The sequence below is a fragment of the Salvelinus fontinalis genome, unplaced genomic scaffold (assembly GCF_029448725.1).
Source record: "Salvelinus fontinalis isolate EN_2023a unplaced genomic scaffold, ASM2944872v1 scaffold_0055, whole genome shotgun sequence".
Lineage (NCBI taxonomy): Eukaryota > Metazoa > Chordata > Actinopteri > Salmoniformes > Salmonidae > Salvelinus > Salvelinus fontinalis.
Window position 1 is genome coordinate 353,752 of NW_026600264.1, and position 18,097 is coordinate 371,848.

Genomic DNA, 18,097 nt, shown 5'->3' on the forward strand with positions numbered 1-18,097 from the left:
GGTTGGTGTCTGGACTGGGTTGGTATCTGGACTGGGTTGGTGTTGATGTCTGGACTGGGTTGGTGTCTGGACTGGGTTGGTGTTGATGTCTGGACTGGGTTGGTATCTGGACTGGGTTGGTGTCTGGACTGGGTTGGTGTCTGGACTGGGTTGGTGTCTGGACTGGGTTGGTGTCTAGACTGGGTTGGTGTCTGGACTGGGTTGGTGTCTGGACTGGGTTGGTCTCTGGACTGGGTTGGTATCTGGACTGGGTTGGTGTCTGGACTGGGTTGGTGTCTGGACTGGGTTGGTGTCTGGACTGGGTTGGTGTCTGGACTGGGTTGGTATCTGGACTGGGTTGGTGTCTGGACTGGGTTGGTGTCTGGACTGGGTTGGTGTCTGGACTGGGTTGGTGTTGGTATCTGGACTGGGTTGGTGTCTGGACTGGGTTGGTGTCTGGACTGGGTTGGTGTCTGGACTGGGTTGGTGTTGATATCTGGACTGGGTTGGTATCTGGACTGGGTTGGTGTCTGGACTGGGTTGGTGTCTGGACTGGGTTGGTATCTGGACTGGGTTGGTGTCTGGACTGGGTTGGTGTCTGGACTGGGTTGGTATCTGGACTGGGTTGGTGTCTGGACTGGGTTGGTGTCTGGACTGGGTTGGTATCTGGACTGGGTTGGTGTTGGTGTCTGGACTGGGTTGGTGTTGGTGTCTGGACTGGGTTGATGTCTGGACTGGGTTGGTGTTGATGTCTGGACTGGGTTGGTATCTGGACTGGGTTGGTGTCTGGACTGGGTTGGTGTTGGTGTCTGGACTGGGTTGGTGTCTGGACTGGGTTGGTATCTGGACTGGGTTGGTGTCTGGACTGGGTTGGTATCTGGACTGGGTTGGTGTCTGGACTGGGTTGGTGTCTGGCCTGGGTTGGTATCTGGGCTGGGTTGGTGTCTGGACTGGGTTGATGTCTGTACTGGGTTGGTGTCTGTACTGGATTGGTGTCTGGACTGAGTTGGTGTTGGTGTCTGGACTGGGTTGGTGTCTGGACTGGGTTGGTGTCTGGACTGGGTTGGTGTTGGTGTCTAGACTGGGTTGGTGTCTGGACTGGGTTGGTGTCTGGACTGGGTTGGTGTCTGGACTGGGTTGGTATCTGGACTGGGTTGGTGTCTGGACTGGGTTGGTGTCTGGACTGGTTTGGTGTCTGGACTGGGTTGGTGTCTGGACTGGGTTGGTATCTGGACTGGGTTGGTGTTGATGTCTGGACTGGGTTGGTGTTGGTGTCTGGACTGGGTTGGTATCTGGACTGGGTTGGTGTCTGGACTGGGTTGGTGTTGATGTCTGGACATGGTTGGTATCTGGACTGGGTTGGTGTTGGTGTCTGGACTGGGTTGGTGTCTGGACTGGGTTGGTGTCTGGACTGGGTTGGTATCTGGACTGGGTTGGTGTTGGTGTCTGGACTGGGTTGGTGTCTGGACTGGGTTGGTGTCTGGACTGGGTTGGTGTCTGGACTGGGTTGGTGTTGGTGTCTGGACTGGGTTGGTGTCTGGACTGGGTTGGTGTTGGTGTCTGGACTGGGTTGGTATCTGGACTGGGTTGGTGTCTGGACTGGGTTGGTGTCTGGACTGGGTTGGTGTCTAGACTGGGTTGGTGTCTGGACTGGGTTGGTGTTGATATCTGGACTGGGTTGGTGTCTAGACTGTGTTGGTGTCTGGACTGGGTTGGTATCTGGACTGGGTTGGTATCTGGACTGGGTTGGTGTCTGGACTGGGTTGGTGTCTGGACTGGGTTGGTGTCTGGACTGGGTTGGTGTTGATATCTGGACTGGGTTGGTATCTGGACTGGGTTGGTATCTGGACTGGGTTGGTGTTGATATCTGGACTGGGTTGGTGTTGATATCTGGACTGGGTTGGTATCTGGACTGGGTTGGTGTTGATATCTGGACTGGGTTGGTATCTGGACTGGGTTGGTGTTGATATCTGGACTGGGTTGGTATCTGGACTGGGTTGGTGTTGATATCTGGACTGGGTTGGTATCTGGACTGGGTTGGTATCTGGACTGGGTTGGTGTCTGGACTGGGTTGGTGTTGGTGTCTGGACTGGGTTGGTATCTGGACTGGGTTGGTGTCTGGACTGGGTTGGTGTCTGGACTGGGTAGGTGTTGGTGTCTGGACTGGGTTGGTGTCTGGACTGGGTTGGTATCTGGACTGGGTTGGTGTTGGTATCTGGACTGGGTTGATGTCTGGACTGGGTTGATGTCTGGACTGGGTTGGTGTTGGTGTCTGGACTGGGTTGCTGTCTGGACTGGGTTGGCATCTGGACTGGGTTGGTGTCTGGACTGGGTTGGTGTCTGGACTGGGTTGGTATCTGGACTGGGTTGGTGTTGGTGTCTGGACTGGGTTGGTGTCTGGACTGGGTTGGTATCTGGACTGGGTTGGTATCTGGACTGGGTTGGTGTCTGGACTGGGTTGGTGTCTGGACTGGGTTGGTGTCTGGACTGAGTTGGTGTTGGTGTCTGGACTGGGTTGGTGTCTGGACTGGGTTGGTATCTGGACTGGGTTGATGTCTGGACTGGGTTGGTGTTGGTGTCTGGACTGGGTTGGTATCTGGACTGGGTTGGTGTCTGGACTGGGTTGGTGTTGGTGTCTGGACTGGGTTGGTATCTGGACTGGGTTGGTGTCTGGACTGGGTTGGTGTCTGGACTGGGTTGGTGTTGGTGTCTGGAGTGGGTTGGTGTCTGGACTGGGTTGGTATCTGGACTGGGTTGGTATCTGGACTGGGTTGGTATCTGGACTGGGTTGGTGTCTGGACTGGGTTGGTATCTGGACTGGGTTGGTATCTGGACTGGGTTGGTGTCTGGACTGGGTTGGTGTTGGTGTCTGGACTGGGTTGGTGTCTGGACTAGGTTGATGTCTGGACTGGGTTGGTATCTGGACTGGTTTTTATTTGAGACAGTCATCTACAGTGGAGGGAGTATAGACAGGAAAACACTATACAGTGTTATGGGGGAGTGAGAGAGTGAGTGAAGGAGATATATATTAAGTGAGTGAATGAGTGAAGGAGAGAGAGAGATATTACGTGTGTGAATAATTGAAGGAGAGAGAGATATTACGTGAGTGAATAAGTGAAGGAGAGAGAGATATATTAAGTGAGTGAATGAGTGAAGGGGAGAGAGAGATATATTAAGTGAGTGAATAAGTGAAGGAGAGAGAGAGAGATATATTAAGTGAGTGAATGAGTGAAGGAGAGAGAGATATATATTAAGTGAGTGAATGAGTGAAGGAGAGAGAGATATATATTAAGTGAGTGAATGAGTGAAAGAGAGAGAGATATATATTAAGTGAGTGAATGAGTGAAGGAGAGAGAGATATATTAAGTGAGTGAATAAGTGAAGGAGAGAGAGAGATATATTAAGTGAGTGAAGGAGTGAGTGAAGGAGAGAGAGAGATATATATATTAAGTGAGTGAATGAGTGAAGGAGAGAGAGATATATATTAAGTGAGTGAAGGAGTGAGTGAAGGAGAGAGAGATATATTAAGTGAGTGAATGAGTGAAGGAGAGAGATATATATTAAGTGAGTGAAGGAGTGAGTGAAGGAGAGAGAGATATATTAAGTGAGTGAATGAGTGAAGGAGAGAGAGATATATTAAGTGAGTGAATGACTGAAGGAGAGAGAGATATATATTAAGTGAGTGAATGAGTGAAGGAGAGAGAGAGATATATATATTAAGTGAGTGAATGAGTGAAGGAGAGAGAGATATATATTAAGTGAGTGAATGAGTGAGTGAAGGGGAGAGAGAGATATTAAGTGAGTGAATGAGTGAAGGAGAGAGAGATATATATTAAGTGAGTGAAGGAGTGAAGGAGAGAGAGATATATATTAAGTGAGTGAAGGAGTGAAGGAGAGAGAGATATATATTAAGTGAGTGAATGAGTGAAGGGGTAAACAAGTGAAAGCATTTTAGTCCAGTAGAAAGGTGTAGGGTGCTTAGGTGTGAGTGTGTGTGTGTCTGTCTGTCTGTCTGTCTGTCTGTCTGTCTGTCTGTCTGTCTGTCTGTGTATCTGTCTGTCTGTCTGTCTGTCTGTCTGTCTGACTGACCGTGTGTGTCTCTAAGTGTGTGTGTGTATGTGACTGACCATGTGTGTCTCTAAGTGTGTGTGTGTGTATGTGACTGACCATGTGTGTCTCTCAGTGTGTGTGTGTGTATGTGACTGACCGTATGTGTCTCTAAGTGTGTGTGTATGTGACTGACCATGTGTGTCTCTAAGTGTGTGTGTATGTGACTGACCGTGTGTGTCTCTAAGTGTGTGTGTATGTGACTGACCGTGTGTGTCTCTAAGTGTGTGTGTGTGTATGTGACTGACCGTGTGTGTCTCTAAGTGTGTGTGTGTGTATGTGACTGACCGTGTGTGTCTCTAAGTGTGTGTGTGTGTATGTGACTGACCGTGTGTGTCTCTAAGTGTGTGTGTGTGTATGTGACTGACCGTGTGTGTCTCTAAGTGTGTGTGTGTATGTGACTGGCCGTGTGTGTCTCTAAGTGTGTGTGTGTGTGTATGTGACTGGCCGTGTGTGTCTCTAAGTGTGTGTGTGTGTGTATGTGACTGACCGTGTGTGTCTCTAAGTGTGTGTGTGTATGTAACTGGCCGTGTGTGTCTCTAAGTGTGTGTGTGTGTGTATGTGACTGACCGTGTGTGTCTCTAAGTGTGTGTGTATGTGACTGGCCGTGTGTGTCTCTAAGTGTGTGTGACTACAGTGGTCGTTCTCCAACACGTCAGCAGTCAGTCCGTGTATGAATCCAGTGAGCAGTGAGCGAGCAGCATTAGTGTTGGCTACAGACAGTGTCTGATCCCAAATGGCACCCTATTCCCTATACAGTGCACTACTTTTGACCAGAGGGGCCCTGATGCGTTGGTGCGTGTATCTAGCACTACGTAGGGAATGGGGAGCCATGTGGGACCACAGTGAGAGACAGGGGAACAGCAGACAGGTGGGGGGGTAGCGATAGCTTTCAGAGGTTAAAGCACTTACCAAAGGACTCTGTTGTTTAAAAGACAGAGAGAAGAAGAAACAGCATAGACACAACATTACAGTCCTTTCCAATAGAGACAGTTACACAACCTTTGACCTTTCGACGACCAGCTGACCCACACAGACCTGAACTGGTCAAATATAGTGTATGGAGCCGCTGACCTGATAAACGACAACTGGGACTTGTATTGTTGTCCGATAGCTAAAACTCAAGATCCAACAAGCACGAATAATGTCCAATAATCGGATAATGTAAACATGTACAAATGTATAACTTGAATAAATTGATTTACATTTCCGGTTAGCAGACAGACACATGTGAAATGTTAATAACAGCGATGGTATAATAGTGAGATGCTCTGATAGCAGAGTAATATAGCCCTTCCAGTCACAACAGGGGACAGAGTTATTAAGGGTTCTGGGGCTGGGGAGTGCTGGGGCTGAGCCAGAGGTAGATAGAGAAGCCAAGGGTCATAGTTCAAACAGAAGCCAGAGGGATTGTGGGTCCAGAGTCTGGCCCAAAGCAGAGGAGAGGGAGGGAGCAAAAGTAGCTTTAAGAAGTACAGGCAAATTCCAATTCCAATTCTCTTCATTGCATTCCGGGGCGGCAGGGTAGCCTAGTGGTTAGAGGAGGCAGGTAGCCTAGTGGTTAGAGGGGAGGCAGGTAGCCTAGTGGTTAGAGGAGGCAGGTAGCCTAGTGGTTAGAGGAGGCAGGTAGCCTAGTGGTTAGAGGAGGCAGGTAGCCTAGTGGTTAGAGGAGGCAGCTAGCCTAGTGGTTAGAGGAGGCAGGTAGCCTAGTGGTTAGAGGAGGCAGGTAGCCTAGTGGTTAGAGGAGGCAGGTAGCCTAGTGGTTAGAGGAGGCAGGTAGCCTAGTGGTTAGAGGAGGCAGGTAGCCTAGTGGTTAGAGGAGGCAGGTAGCCTAGTGGTTAGAGGAGGCAGGTAGCCTAGTGGTTAGAGGAGGCAGGTAGCCTAGTGGTTAGAGGAGGCAGGTAGCCTAGTGGTTAGAGGAGGCAGGTAGCCTAGTGGTTAGAGGAGGCAGGTAGCCTAGTGGTTAGAGGAGGCAGCTAGCCTAGTGGTTAGAGGAGGCAGCTAGCCTAGTGGTTAGAGGAGGCAGGTAGCCTAGTGGTTAGAGGAGGCAGGTAGCCTAGTGGTTAGAGGAGGCAGGTAGCCTAGTGGTTAGAGGAGGCAGGTAGCCTAGTGGTTAGAGCGTTGGACTAGTAACCGAAAGGTTGAAAGTTTGAATCCCTGAGCTGACAAGGTACAACTCTGTCGTTCTGCCCCTGAACAAGGCACTGTTCCTAGGCCGTCATTACCAATAAGAATTTGTTCTTAACTGACTTGCCTGGTAAAATAAATAAAAATTCCCATTAGGAAAATCTGGAAGTGGAGTTGGAAGTTGGGTTAGCCAACCAATTAGAGGGTGAGTTTGGAGTCTCACACTACTGTTCCTATTCCACACTGAGACCAAACACAGCGGTCGTTATAATTGGTGGAAGCATCATTTTGTAAAGGTTAATGCAGCAGGATCTTCACTGTTAGAAGGTAGAGATTCTGCTATCGTCTAGGTGCAAAGAGGCCGTTCAACATTGTCTTTGTTTTGGCTGCAACAATGTGGCTCACAATGAAAGTCCACCTCTACGGATGACCTTGTAGATGTCACGAATCAATGCCTTTTTTTATGTCTTTTTGTCAACAAAGTCGGCAGACTGGACAAAGTTGAAGGAATCTAAGAAGAGTTGAGAAAATACAGCTGTCATTCAATCACAGCAGTGAGCTACACTGGAGAGGGAAGTGGTACAGACCAATCACAGCAGTGAGCTACACTGGAGAGGGAAGGGTTCAGACCAATCACAGCAGTGAGCTACACTGGAGAGGGAAGTGGTTCAGACCAATCACAGCAGTGAGCTACACTGGAGAGGGAAGTGGTACAGACCAATCACAGCAGTGAGCTACACTGGAGAGGGAAGTGGTACAGACCAATCACAGCAGTGAGCTACACTGGAGAGGGAAGTGGTTCAGACCAATCACAGCAGTGAACTACACTGGAGAGGGAAGTGGTTCAGACCAATCACAGCAGTGAGCTACACTGGAGAGGGAAGTGGTTCAGACCAATCACAGCAGTGAGCTACACTGGAGAGGGAAGTGGTTCAGACCAATCACAGCAGTGAGCTACACTTGAGAGGGAAGGGTTCAGACCAATCACAGCAGTGAACTACACTTGAGGGGGAAGTGGTACAGACCAATCACAGCAGTGAACTACACTGGAGAGGGAAGTGGTTCAGACCAATCACAGCAGTGAACTACACTGGAGAGGGAAGTGGTACAGACCAATCACAGCGGTGAACTACACTGGAGAGGGAAGTGGTTCAGACCAATCACAGCGGTGAGCTACACTGGAGAGGGAAGTGGTTCAGACCAATCACAGCAGTGAGCTACACTGGAGAGGGAAGTGGTTCAGACCAATCACAGCAGTGAACTACACTGGAGAGGGAAGTGGTTCAGACCAATCACAGCGGTGAACTACACTGGAGAGGGAAGTGGTTCAGACCAATCACAGCAGTGAACTACACTGGAGAGGGAAGTGGTTCAGACCAATCACAGCGGTGAACTACACTGGAGAGGGAAGTGGTTCAGACCAATCACAGCAGTGAGCTACACTGGAGAGGGAAGTGGTTCAGACCAATCACAGCAGTGAGCTACACTTGAGAGGGAAGTGGTTCAGACCAATCACAGCAGTGAACTACACTGGAGAGGGAAGTGGTTCAGACCAATCACAGCAGTGAACTACACTGGAGAGGGAAGTGGTTCAGACCAATCACAGCAGTGAACTACACTGGAGAGGGAAGTGGTTCAGACCAATCACAGCAGTGAGCTACACTGGAGAGGGAAGTGGTTCAGACCAATCACAGCAGTGAGCTACACTTGAGAGGGAAGTGGTTCAGACCAATCACAGCAGTGAGCTACACTGGAGAGGGAAGTGGTTCAGACCAATCACAGCAGTGAACTACACTGGAGAGGGAAGTGGTTCAGACAAGACTCCGTACTTCACATTACAATGTACGCAAACATACCGAACGTGAAAAGATTTATCTGTCTTTTTTATTTTATTAACTAAGTGTTCCAACCCTTTCCATAGTAAAGGGTAGCTGCTCAGTCTCTCTAAGTGTGTGTTATCTCATTGCTTAGACCATGGCCTTGGGGTAAGCCGTTTGTTTTTAGATAAAGAGGTACGTCTGTCACGATGGTGAGTGTGTCTGAAGACCCTCCAGGGTTTAGAGAGAAGCAGAGAGATTAGAGAGAGGAAGCCTTGGACCAGGAACAAAGGACAGGAGATAGAACAACCAAACAACACAACAACTGACATCAACTCACAGGGGGGAGAGAGGGAGAGAGGGAGAGAGAGAGAGAGAGAGAGAGAGAGAGAGACAGAGAGAGAGACAGAGAGAGAGAGAGAGAGAGAGAGACAGACAGAGAGACAGAGAGAGAGACAGAGAGAGAGAGAGAGACAGAGAGAGAGACAGAGAGAGAGAGAGAGACAGAGAGACAGAGAGAAGAAGAGAGACAGAGAGACAGAGAGAAGAAGAGAGAAGAAGAGGGGGAGCGGAGGATTAGAAAGAGAACGAGAGGGGGAGCGGAGGACTAGAAAGAGAGGGGGAGTGGAGGATTAGAAAGAGAACGAGAGGGGGAGCGGAGGACTAGAAAGAGAGGGGGAGTGGAGGATTAGAAAGAGAACGAGAGGGCGAGTGGAGGTTTAGAAAGAGAAAGAGAGGGGGGACGGAGGATTAGAAAGAGAATGAGAGGGGAGCGGATGTTTAGAAAGAGAAAGAGAGGGGGGACGGAGGATTAGAAAGAGAACGAGAGGGGAGTGGAGGTTTAGAAAGAGAAAGAGAGGGGGAACGGAGGATTAGAAAGAGAACGAGAGGGGGGACGGAGGATTAGAAAGAGAACGAGAGGGGAGCGGAGGTTTAGAAAGAGAAAGAGAGGAGGGACGGAGGATTAGAAAGAGAAAGAGAGGGGGAACGGAGGATTAGAAAGAGAAAGAGAGGGAGAACGGAGGATTAGAAAGAGAACGAGAGGGGGGACGGAGGATTAGAAAGAGAACGAGAGGGGGAGTGGAGGTTTAGAAAGAGAAAGAGAGGGGGTACGGAGGATTAGAAAGAGAACGAGAGGGGAGCGGAGGTTTAGAAAGAGAAAGAGAGGGGGGACGGAGGATTAGAAAGAGAACGAGAGGGGAGCGGAGGTTTAGAAAGAGAAAGAGAGGGGGAACGGAGGATTAGAAAGAGAGGGGGAGTGGAGGATTAGAAAGAGAACGAGAGGGGGAGCAGAGGATTAAAAAGAGAAGAAGAGGGGGAGAGGAGGATTAGAAAGAGAACGAGATGGGGAGTGGAGGATTAGAAAGGGAACGAGAGGGGGAGCAGAGGATTAAAAAGAGAACGAGAGGGGGAGAGGAGGATTAGAAAGAGAACGAGAAGGGGAGCGGAGGATTAGAAAGAGAGGGGGAGCGGATATTAAAAAGAGAACGAGAGGGGGAGCGGAGGATTAGAAAGAGAACGAGAGGGGGAGCGGAGGATTAGAAAGAGAACGAGAGGGGGAGCGGAGGATTAGAAAGAGAACGAGAGGGGGAGCGGATGAATAGAAAGAGAACGAGAGGGGGAGCGGAAGATTAGAAAGAGAAAGAGAGGGGGAGCGGAGGACTAGAAAGAGAACGCGAGGGGGAGTGGAGGTTTAGAAAGAGAAAGAGAGGGGGTACGGAGGATTAGAAAGAGAACGAGAGGGGAGCGGAGGTTTAGAAAGAGAAAGAGAGGGGGGACGGAGGATTAGAAAGAGAACGAGAGGGGAGCGGAGGTTTAGAAAGAGAAAGAGAGGGGGAACGGAGGATTAGAAAGAGAGGGGGAGTGGAGGATTAGAAAGAGAACGAGAGGGGGAGCAGAGGATTAAAAAGAGAAGAAGAGGGGGAGAGGAGGATTAGAAAGAGAACGAGATGGGGAGTGGAGGATTAGAAAGGGAACGAGAGGGGGAGCAGAGGATTAAAAAGAGAACGAGAGGGGGAGAGGAGGATTAGAAAGAGAACGAGAAGGGGAGCGGAGGATTAGAAAGAGAGGGGGAGCGGATATTAAAAAGAGAACGAGAGGGGGAGCGGAGGATTAGAAAGAGAACGAGAGGGGGAGCGGAGGATTAGAAAGAGAACGAGAGGGGGAGCGGAGGATTAGAAAGAGAACGAGAGGGGGAGCGGATGAATAGAAAGAGAACGAGAGGGGGAGCGGAAGATTAGAAAGAGAAAGAGAGGGGGAGCGGAGGACTAGAAAGAGAACGCGAGGGGGAGCGGAGGATTAGAAAGAGAACGAGAGGGGGAACGGATATTAGAAAGAGAAAGAGAGGGGAAGCGGAGGATTAGAAAGAGAACGAGAGGGGAGCGGATATTAGAAAGAGGGGGGTAACATTTTGTTGACACTCGTATTTTACCGCTGATCACTCCATACCTGAACGGAGCTGTTTGATCCGCCCGTTGTTATTGGTGGTGTTGACAGGGAGGAAGTCTTTAAACCAGGTGATTTCTGGGTCGGGGTTGCCGCTAGCAGCACACAGCATGGTGGCCGTTCTAGAGCGTTCCACCACCTTCAGCTGGGGACCCATGTCTATGGTGGGGAACCCCGAGGGGAGCTGGTCCTCTGGAGGAGACAAGGAGAGAGAGAGACACAGAGAGAGACAGAGAGAGACAGAGACAGAGAGAGAGAGAGAGAGAGAGAGACACACACAGAGAGAGACAGAGAGAGACAGAGACAGAGAGAGAGACACAGAGAGAGACACAGAGAGAGACACAGAGAGAGAGAGAGAGAGAGACACACACGGAGAGAGAGAGAGAGAGACACAGAGAGAGACACAGAGAGAGAGCGAGATGAATCCGATATTTGATTCAACTGGGGAAGAAACAGGGTAGTGAAGTAAACTGCCCACATGTCCCAGTGATTCAGTGAGTCATGACTCTCTCTCTGATTCATGAATAAACTGCCTACATGTCCCAGTGATTTAGTGAGTCATGACTCTCTCTCTGATTCATGAATAAACTTCCCACATGTCCCAGTGATTCAGTGAGTCATGACTCTCTCTCTGATTCATGAATAAACTGCCCACATGTCCCAGTGATTCAGTGAGTCATGACTCTCTCTCTGATTTATGAATAAACTGCCCACATGTCCCAGTGATTCAGTGAGTCATGACTCTCTCTCTGATTCATTAATAAACTGCCCTCATGTTCCAGTGATTCAGTGAGTCATGACTCTCTCTCTGATTCATGAATAAACTGCCCACATGTCCCAGTGATTCAGTGAGTCATGACTCTCTCTCTGATTCATGAAGGAACTGCCCACATGTGCCAGTGATTCAGTGAGTCACGACTCTCTCTCTGATTCATGAATAAACTGCCCTCATGTTCCAGTGATTCAGTGAGTCACGACTCTCTCTCTGATTCATGAATAAACTGCCCACATGTTCCAGTCATTCAGTGAGTCATGACTCTCTCTCCGATTCATGAATAAACTGCCCACATGTTCCAGTGATTCAATGAGTCATGCCTCTCTCTCTGATTCATGAAGGAACTGCCCACATGTGCCAGTGATTCAGTGAGTCGTGACTCTCTCTCCGATTCATGAATAAACTGCCCACATGTTCCAGTGATTCAATGATTCATGCCTCTCTCTCTGATTCATGAATAAACTGCCCACATGTCCCAGTGATTCAATGAGTCATGCCTCTCTCTCTGATTCATGAAGGAACTGCCCACATGTGCCAGTGATTCAGTGAGTCATGACTCTCTCTTTGATTCATGAATAAACTGCCCTCATGTTCCAGTGATTCAGTGAGTCATGACTCTCTCTCTGATTCATGAAGAAACTGCCCACATGTTCCAGTGATTCAGTGAGTCATGACTCTCTCTCTGATTCATGAATAAATAAAGAATAAAGAGAACAATAAATAGTAGTATAGTGTGTTGCAGTGCCACCCAGGATCAGTATAGTATAGTGGTATGGTACAGTATAACACAGTATAGTAGTATAGTATAACATAGTATAGTAGTATAGTGTGTTGCAGTGCCACCCAGGATCAGTATAGTATAGTGGTATAGTACAGTATAACACAGTATAGTAGTATAGTATAACATAGTATAGTAGTATAGTGTGTTGCAGTGCCACCCAGGATCAGTATAGTATAGTGGCATGGTACAGTATAACACAGTATAGTAGTATAGTATAACATAGTATAGTAGTATAGTGTGTTGCAGTGCCACCCAGGATCAGTATAGTATAGTGGTATAGTACAGTATAACACAGTATAGTAGTATAGTATAACATAGTATAGTAGTATAGTGTGTTGCAGTGCCACCCAGGATCAGTATAGTATAGTGGTATGGTACAGTATAACACAGTATAGTAGTATAGTATAACATAGTATAGTAGTATAGTGTGTTGCAGTGCCACCCAGGATCAGTATAGTATAGTGGTATGGTACAGTATAACACAGTATAGTAGTATAGTATAACATAGTATAGTAGTATAGTGTGTTGCAGTGCCACCCAGGATCAGTATAGTATAGTGGTATAGTACAGTATAGCATAGTATAATATGGTATAGTATAGCGCATCATAGTATAGTGCGTTGCGGTGCTACCCCAGGCCAGTATAGTATATTATAGTAGTATAGTATAACACAGTATAGTAGTATAGTATAGTATGGTAGTATAGTGTGTTGCAGTGCTACCCCAGGCCAGTATAGTATATTATAGTAGTATAGTATAACACAGTATAGTAGTATAGTATAGTATGGTAGTATAGTGTGTTGCAGTGCTACCCCGGGCCAGTATAGTATATCATAGTGGTATAGTATAACACAGTATAGGAGTATAGTATAGTATGGTAGTATAGTATAACATAGTAGTATAGCATAGTATGGTAGTATAGTATAACATATAGTATAGTATAGTGTGTTGCAGTGCCACCCCAGGTCAGTATAGTATAGCATAGTATGGCAGCATAGCATAGTAAAGTAGTATAGTATAACACAGTATAGTAGTATTGTGCCGTATAGTGCCGTGTGGTGCAGTGCTACCTTAGATCAGTATAGTATAGCATGGTAGTATAGTATAGTATGGTAGTATAGTATAACACAGTATATTAGTATAGTATAGTATGGTAGTATAGTATAACATAGTATAGTAGTATAGTGTGTTGCAGTGCTACCCCAGGCCAGTATAGTATAGTATAGTATGGCAGCATAGCATAGTAAAGTAGTATAGTATAACACAGTATAGTAGTATTGTGCCATATAGTATCGTGTGGTGCAGTGCTACCTTAGATCAGTATAGTATAGTAGTATAGTATAACACAGTATAGTATAGCATGGTAGTATAGTATAACATATAGTATGGTGTGCTGCAGTGCTACATCAGATCAGTATAGTATAGCATGGTATAGTATAGTATAGCATGGTAATATAGTATAGTACGGCAGTATAGTATAACATATAGTATGGTGTGCTGCAGTGCTACCTCAGATCAGTATAGTAAAGTATAGTAGTATAGTATAACACAGTATATTATTATAGTATAGCATGGTAGTATAGTATGACATATAGTACGGTGTGCTGCAGTGCTACCTCAGATCAGTATAGTAAAGTATAGTAGTATAGTATAACACAGTATATTATTATAGTATAGCATGGTAGTATAGTATAACATATAGTACGGTGTGCTGCAGTGCTACCTCAGATCAGTATAGTAAAGTATAGTAGTATAGTATAACACAGTATATTATTATAGTATAGCATGGTAGTATAGTATACCATATAGTATGGTGTGCTACAGTGTCACCCCATATCAGTATAGTATAGTACAGCATAGTATAACACGGTATAGTAGTATAGTGCAGTATAGTATAGTAGTATAGTATAGTCTAGTATGGTGGTATAGTATAGCACATAATATCAGTATGGTGCATTATAGTATAATATAGTATAGCATAGCATAGTATAGTGTTATGGTATAACGCAGTATGGTAGTATAGTGTGTTGCAGCGCTACACCCGGTCAGCATAGTATAGTAGTATAGTATAGTATAGCACCATATAGCATATTATACCCATGTCGGTATAGTGTAGCATGGTATAGTATATTATAGCATAGTACAGTATAGCATAGTATAGTAGTATAGTTTCACATGGGAGTACAGTATAGTATAGTATAGTGGCACAGTGCTAACCCAGATCAGTATAGTATAGTATAGTGGGGTATAGTAGTGTAGTATAGTATAGCACAGTATCGTGTGGTGCCGTATGATATAGTTCGATGCAGTGCTACCCCAGGCCAGTGTAGTATAGTATAGTGTAGTATAGTGTGGTATAGTGGTATAGTGTGGCATAGTGTAGTATAGTGTGGCATAGTGTCATATAGCATAGCATAGTATAGTATAGGGCGGTATAGTGGAGTATAGTGTGGTATAGTATAGTAGTATAGTATGGTATAGTACAGGGTGGTATAGTGTAGTGTAGTATAGTGTAGTATAGTACAGGGTGGTATAGTGGTATAGTGTAGTGTAGTGTGGTATAGTGTGGTATAGTGTGGCATAGTGTCATATAGCATAGCATAGTATAGTATAGGGAGGTATAGTGGAGCATAGTATGGTATAGTATAGTAGTATAGTATGGTATAGTACAGGGTGGTATAGTGTAGTATAGTGTGGTATAGCATAGTATAGTGTCATATAGCATAGCATAGTATAGGGCGGTATAGTGGAGTATAGTGTGGTATAGTATAGTAGTATAGTATGGTATAGTACAGGGTGGTATAGTGTAGTATAGTGTGGTATAGTGTAGTACAGGGTGGTATAGTGTAGTATAGTGTGGTATAGTGTAGTATAGTGTGGTATAGAACATGGTGGTATAGTGGAGTATAGTACGGTATGGTATAGTAGTATAGTATGGTATAGTGTGGTATAGTGTAGTATAGTGTGATATAGTGTAGTATAGTGTGGTATAGTGTAGCATAGTACAGGGTGGTATAGTGTGGCATAGTGTAGTATAGTGTGGTATAGTGTGGTATAGTGTCATATAGCATGGCATAACATAGGGCGGTATAGTGGAGTATAGCATGGTATAGTATAGTAGTATAGTATGGTATAGTACAGGGTGGTATAGTGTAGTGTGGTATAGTGTAGTATGGTGTGGTATAGTGTAGTATAATGTGGTATAGTACAGGGTGGTATAGTGTAGTGTAGTGTAGTATAGTGTAGTATGGTGTGGTATAGTGTAGTATAGTGTGGTATAGTACAGGATGGTATAGTGTAGTGTAGTATAGTGTAGTATGGCGTGGTATAGTGTAGTATAGTGTGGTATAGCACAGTGTGGTATAGTGCAGTGTAGTGTGGTATAGTGTAGTATAGTATGGTATAGTACAGGGTGGTATAGTGTAGTGTAATATAGTGTGGCATAGTGTCATGTAGCATAGCATAGTATAGTATAGGGCGGTATAGTGGAGTATAGTATGGTATAGTATAGTAGTATAGTATGGTATAGTACAGTAGTATAGTATGATATAGTATAGCATATTGTGGCGTAGTACACTGCACCGCACCACACTATGCTATACTATACCATACTATACTACTATACCATAGTATACTACACTATATTGCACAGTGCGGTATTGTGTGGAATAACACAGTATAGTATGGCATAGTATAGTGTAGTACATTGTGGCATAGTGCAGTATAGTATAGTACAGTGTAGTATAGTGTAGTACATTGTGGCATAGTGCAGTATAGTATAGTCCAGTATAGTGTAGTACATTGTGGCATAGTGCAGTATAGTATAGTATAGTGTGGTGTAGTATAGTGTAGTACATTGTGACATAGTGCAGTATAGTATAGTATAGTACGGTGTAGTATAGTGTAGTACATTGTGGCATAGTGCAGTATAGTATAGTATAGTGTGGTATGGTGCAGTATAGTATAGTATAGTATGGTCTAGCATAGTGTGGTACATTGTGGTATAGTGCAGTATAGCATAGTATAGTGTGGTGTAGTATAGTGTAGTACATTGTGGCATAGTGCAGCATAGTATAGTATAGTGTGGTGTAGTATAGTGTAGTACATTGTGGCATAGTGCAGTATAGTATAGTATAGTATGGTGTAGTATAATGTGGTACATTGTGGCATAGTGCAGTATAGTATAGTATAGTGTGGTGTAGTATAGTGTAGTACATTGTGGCATAGTGCAGTATAATATGGTATAGTATGGTGTAGTATAGGTGTGGTACATTGTGGCATAGTGCAGTATAGTATAGTATAGTGTGGTGTAGTATAGTGTAGTGCTGTACGGCATGGCGTAGTGTGGTATAGTGTAGTATAGTGTCACACGGTGGTATATTGTAGTATAGTGTAGTATTGCACAGCATACCATAGTATTGTGTAGCATAGTATGCATGGTGTAGTATAGTATAATGTGGTGTAGTATAGCAAAATACTATGGCGTGGTGCAGTATATTATAGCGTAGTATAGTATGGTGCAGTATAGTGGTGTACAGTGTATTCTAGTATAGTATAGTATGGTGTAGTATAGTGTTGTACAGTGTATTCTAGTATAGTATAGTATGGTGTAGTATAGTGTTGTACAGTGTATTCTAGTATAGTATAGTATGGTGTAGTATAGTGGTGTACAGTGTATTCTAGTATAGTATAGTATGGTGTAGCATTGTGTTGTATAGTGTATCATAGTATGGTATAGTATGGTGTAGTATAGTGTACTACAGTGTATTATAGTATTGTATAGCGTGGTGCAGTATATTATAGCGTAGTATAGTATGGTGTTATATAGTGTATTCTAGTATAGTATAGCGTGTTGCTGTGCTACCACAGGTAAATTAAACAGACTACAACAAAATACTATGGCGTGGTGCAGTATATTATAGCGTAGTATAGTATGGTGCAGTATAGTGTTGTACAGTGTATTCTAGTATAGTATAGTATGGTGTAGTATAGTGTAGTACAGTGTATTCTAGTATAGTATAGCATGGTGTAGTATCGTGTATTCTAGTATAGTATAGTATGGTATAGTATGGTGTAGTATAGTGTCGTACAGTGTATTATAGTATTGTATAGCGTGTTGCTGTGCCTCCACAGGTAGATTAAACAGACTACATTATATCCATGATAACTCTGCTCACTGTAAGGCTTTCCAGTACTTATAGCATAATGAGACTGAAGAGAGAACTGCTGTTCAAAGACTCTCTCCACGTCTCTCTCTCTCTCTCCCTCTCTTTCTCTCCACGTCTCTCTCTCTCTCTCCCTCTCTTTCTCTCCCCCGTCTCTCTCTCTCTCTCCCCGTATGTCTCTCTCCCCGTCTCTCTCTCTCCACGTCTCTCTCTCCCTCCCTCTCTTTCTCTGTCTCTCTCTCCCTCTCTTTCTTTCCCTGTCTCTCTCTCTCTCTCTCTCTCTCTCTCTCTCTCTCTTTCTCCCCATCTCCCTCTCTCTCCACGTCTCTCTCTCTCTCTCCCTCTCTCCCTCTCTTTCTTTCCCTGTCTCTCTCTCTCTCTCTCTCTCTCTCTCTCCCCATCTCTCTCTCTCTCTCTCTCTCTCTCTCTCTCTCTCTCTCCCCCCCTCTCTCTCTCTCTCTCTCTCTCTCTCTATCTCCAACCTCTCTCTCCCCCGCCTCTCTCTGTCTCTCTCACCCCGCCTCTCCCCTTTCCTCTCTCCCTCTCTATATGAATCCACATACTCAAGGACACCCCTACATAACAAACACACACCAGGGTTTTTATCTAATGAGGGATCGCCTTGTTTGTTATATACAGTATTCATGTCCCATCCAATCAGATCCTTGTTTGTTATGTACAGTATTCATGTCCCATCCAATCAGATCCTTGTTTGTTAAGTACAGTATTCATGTCCCATCCAATCAGAGACTTGTTTGTTATATACAGTATTCATGTCCCATCCAATCAGAGCATTGTTTGTTATATACAGTATTCATGTCCCATCCAATCAGAGACTTGTTTGTTATATACAGTATGCATGTCCCATCCAATCAGAGCCTTGTTTGTTATGTACAGTATTC

General features: G+C 45.4%; 1 protein-coding gene across 1 annotated transcript in view; it reads right to left on the bottom strand.

The window, feature by feature from the left end:
• The window catches only part of LOC129842588 (receptor-type tyrosine-protein phosphatase delta-like), a 198,521-nt gene that overhangs the window by 154,592 nt on the left and 25,832 nt on the right, over positions 1 to 18,097 (bottom strand). The window contains exon 4 of the mRNA XM_055911208.1: positions 10,479 to 10,667. Within this exon, the coding sequence (XP_055767183.1) occupies positions 10,479 to 10,667 (189 nt within the window). The remainder of the gene's footprint in view (positions 1 to 10,478; positions 10,668 to 18,097) is intronic.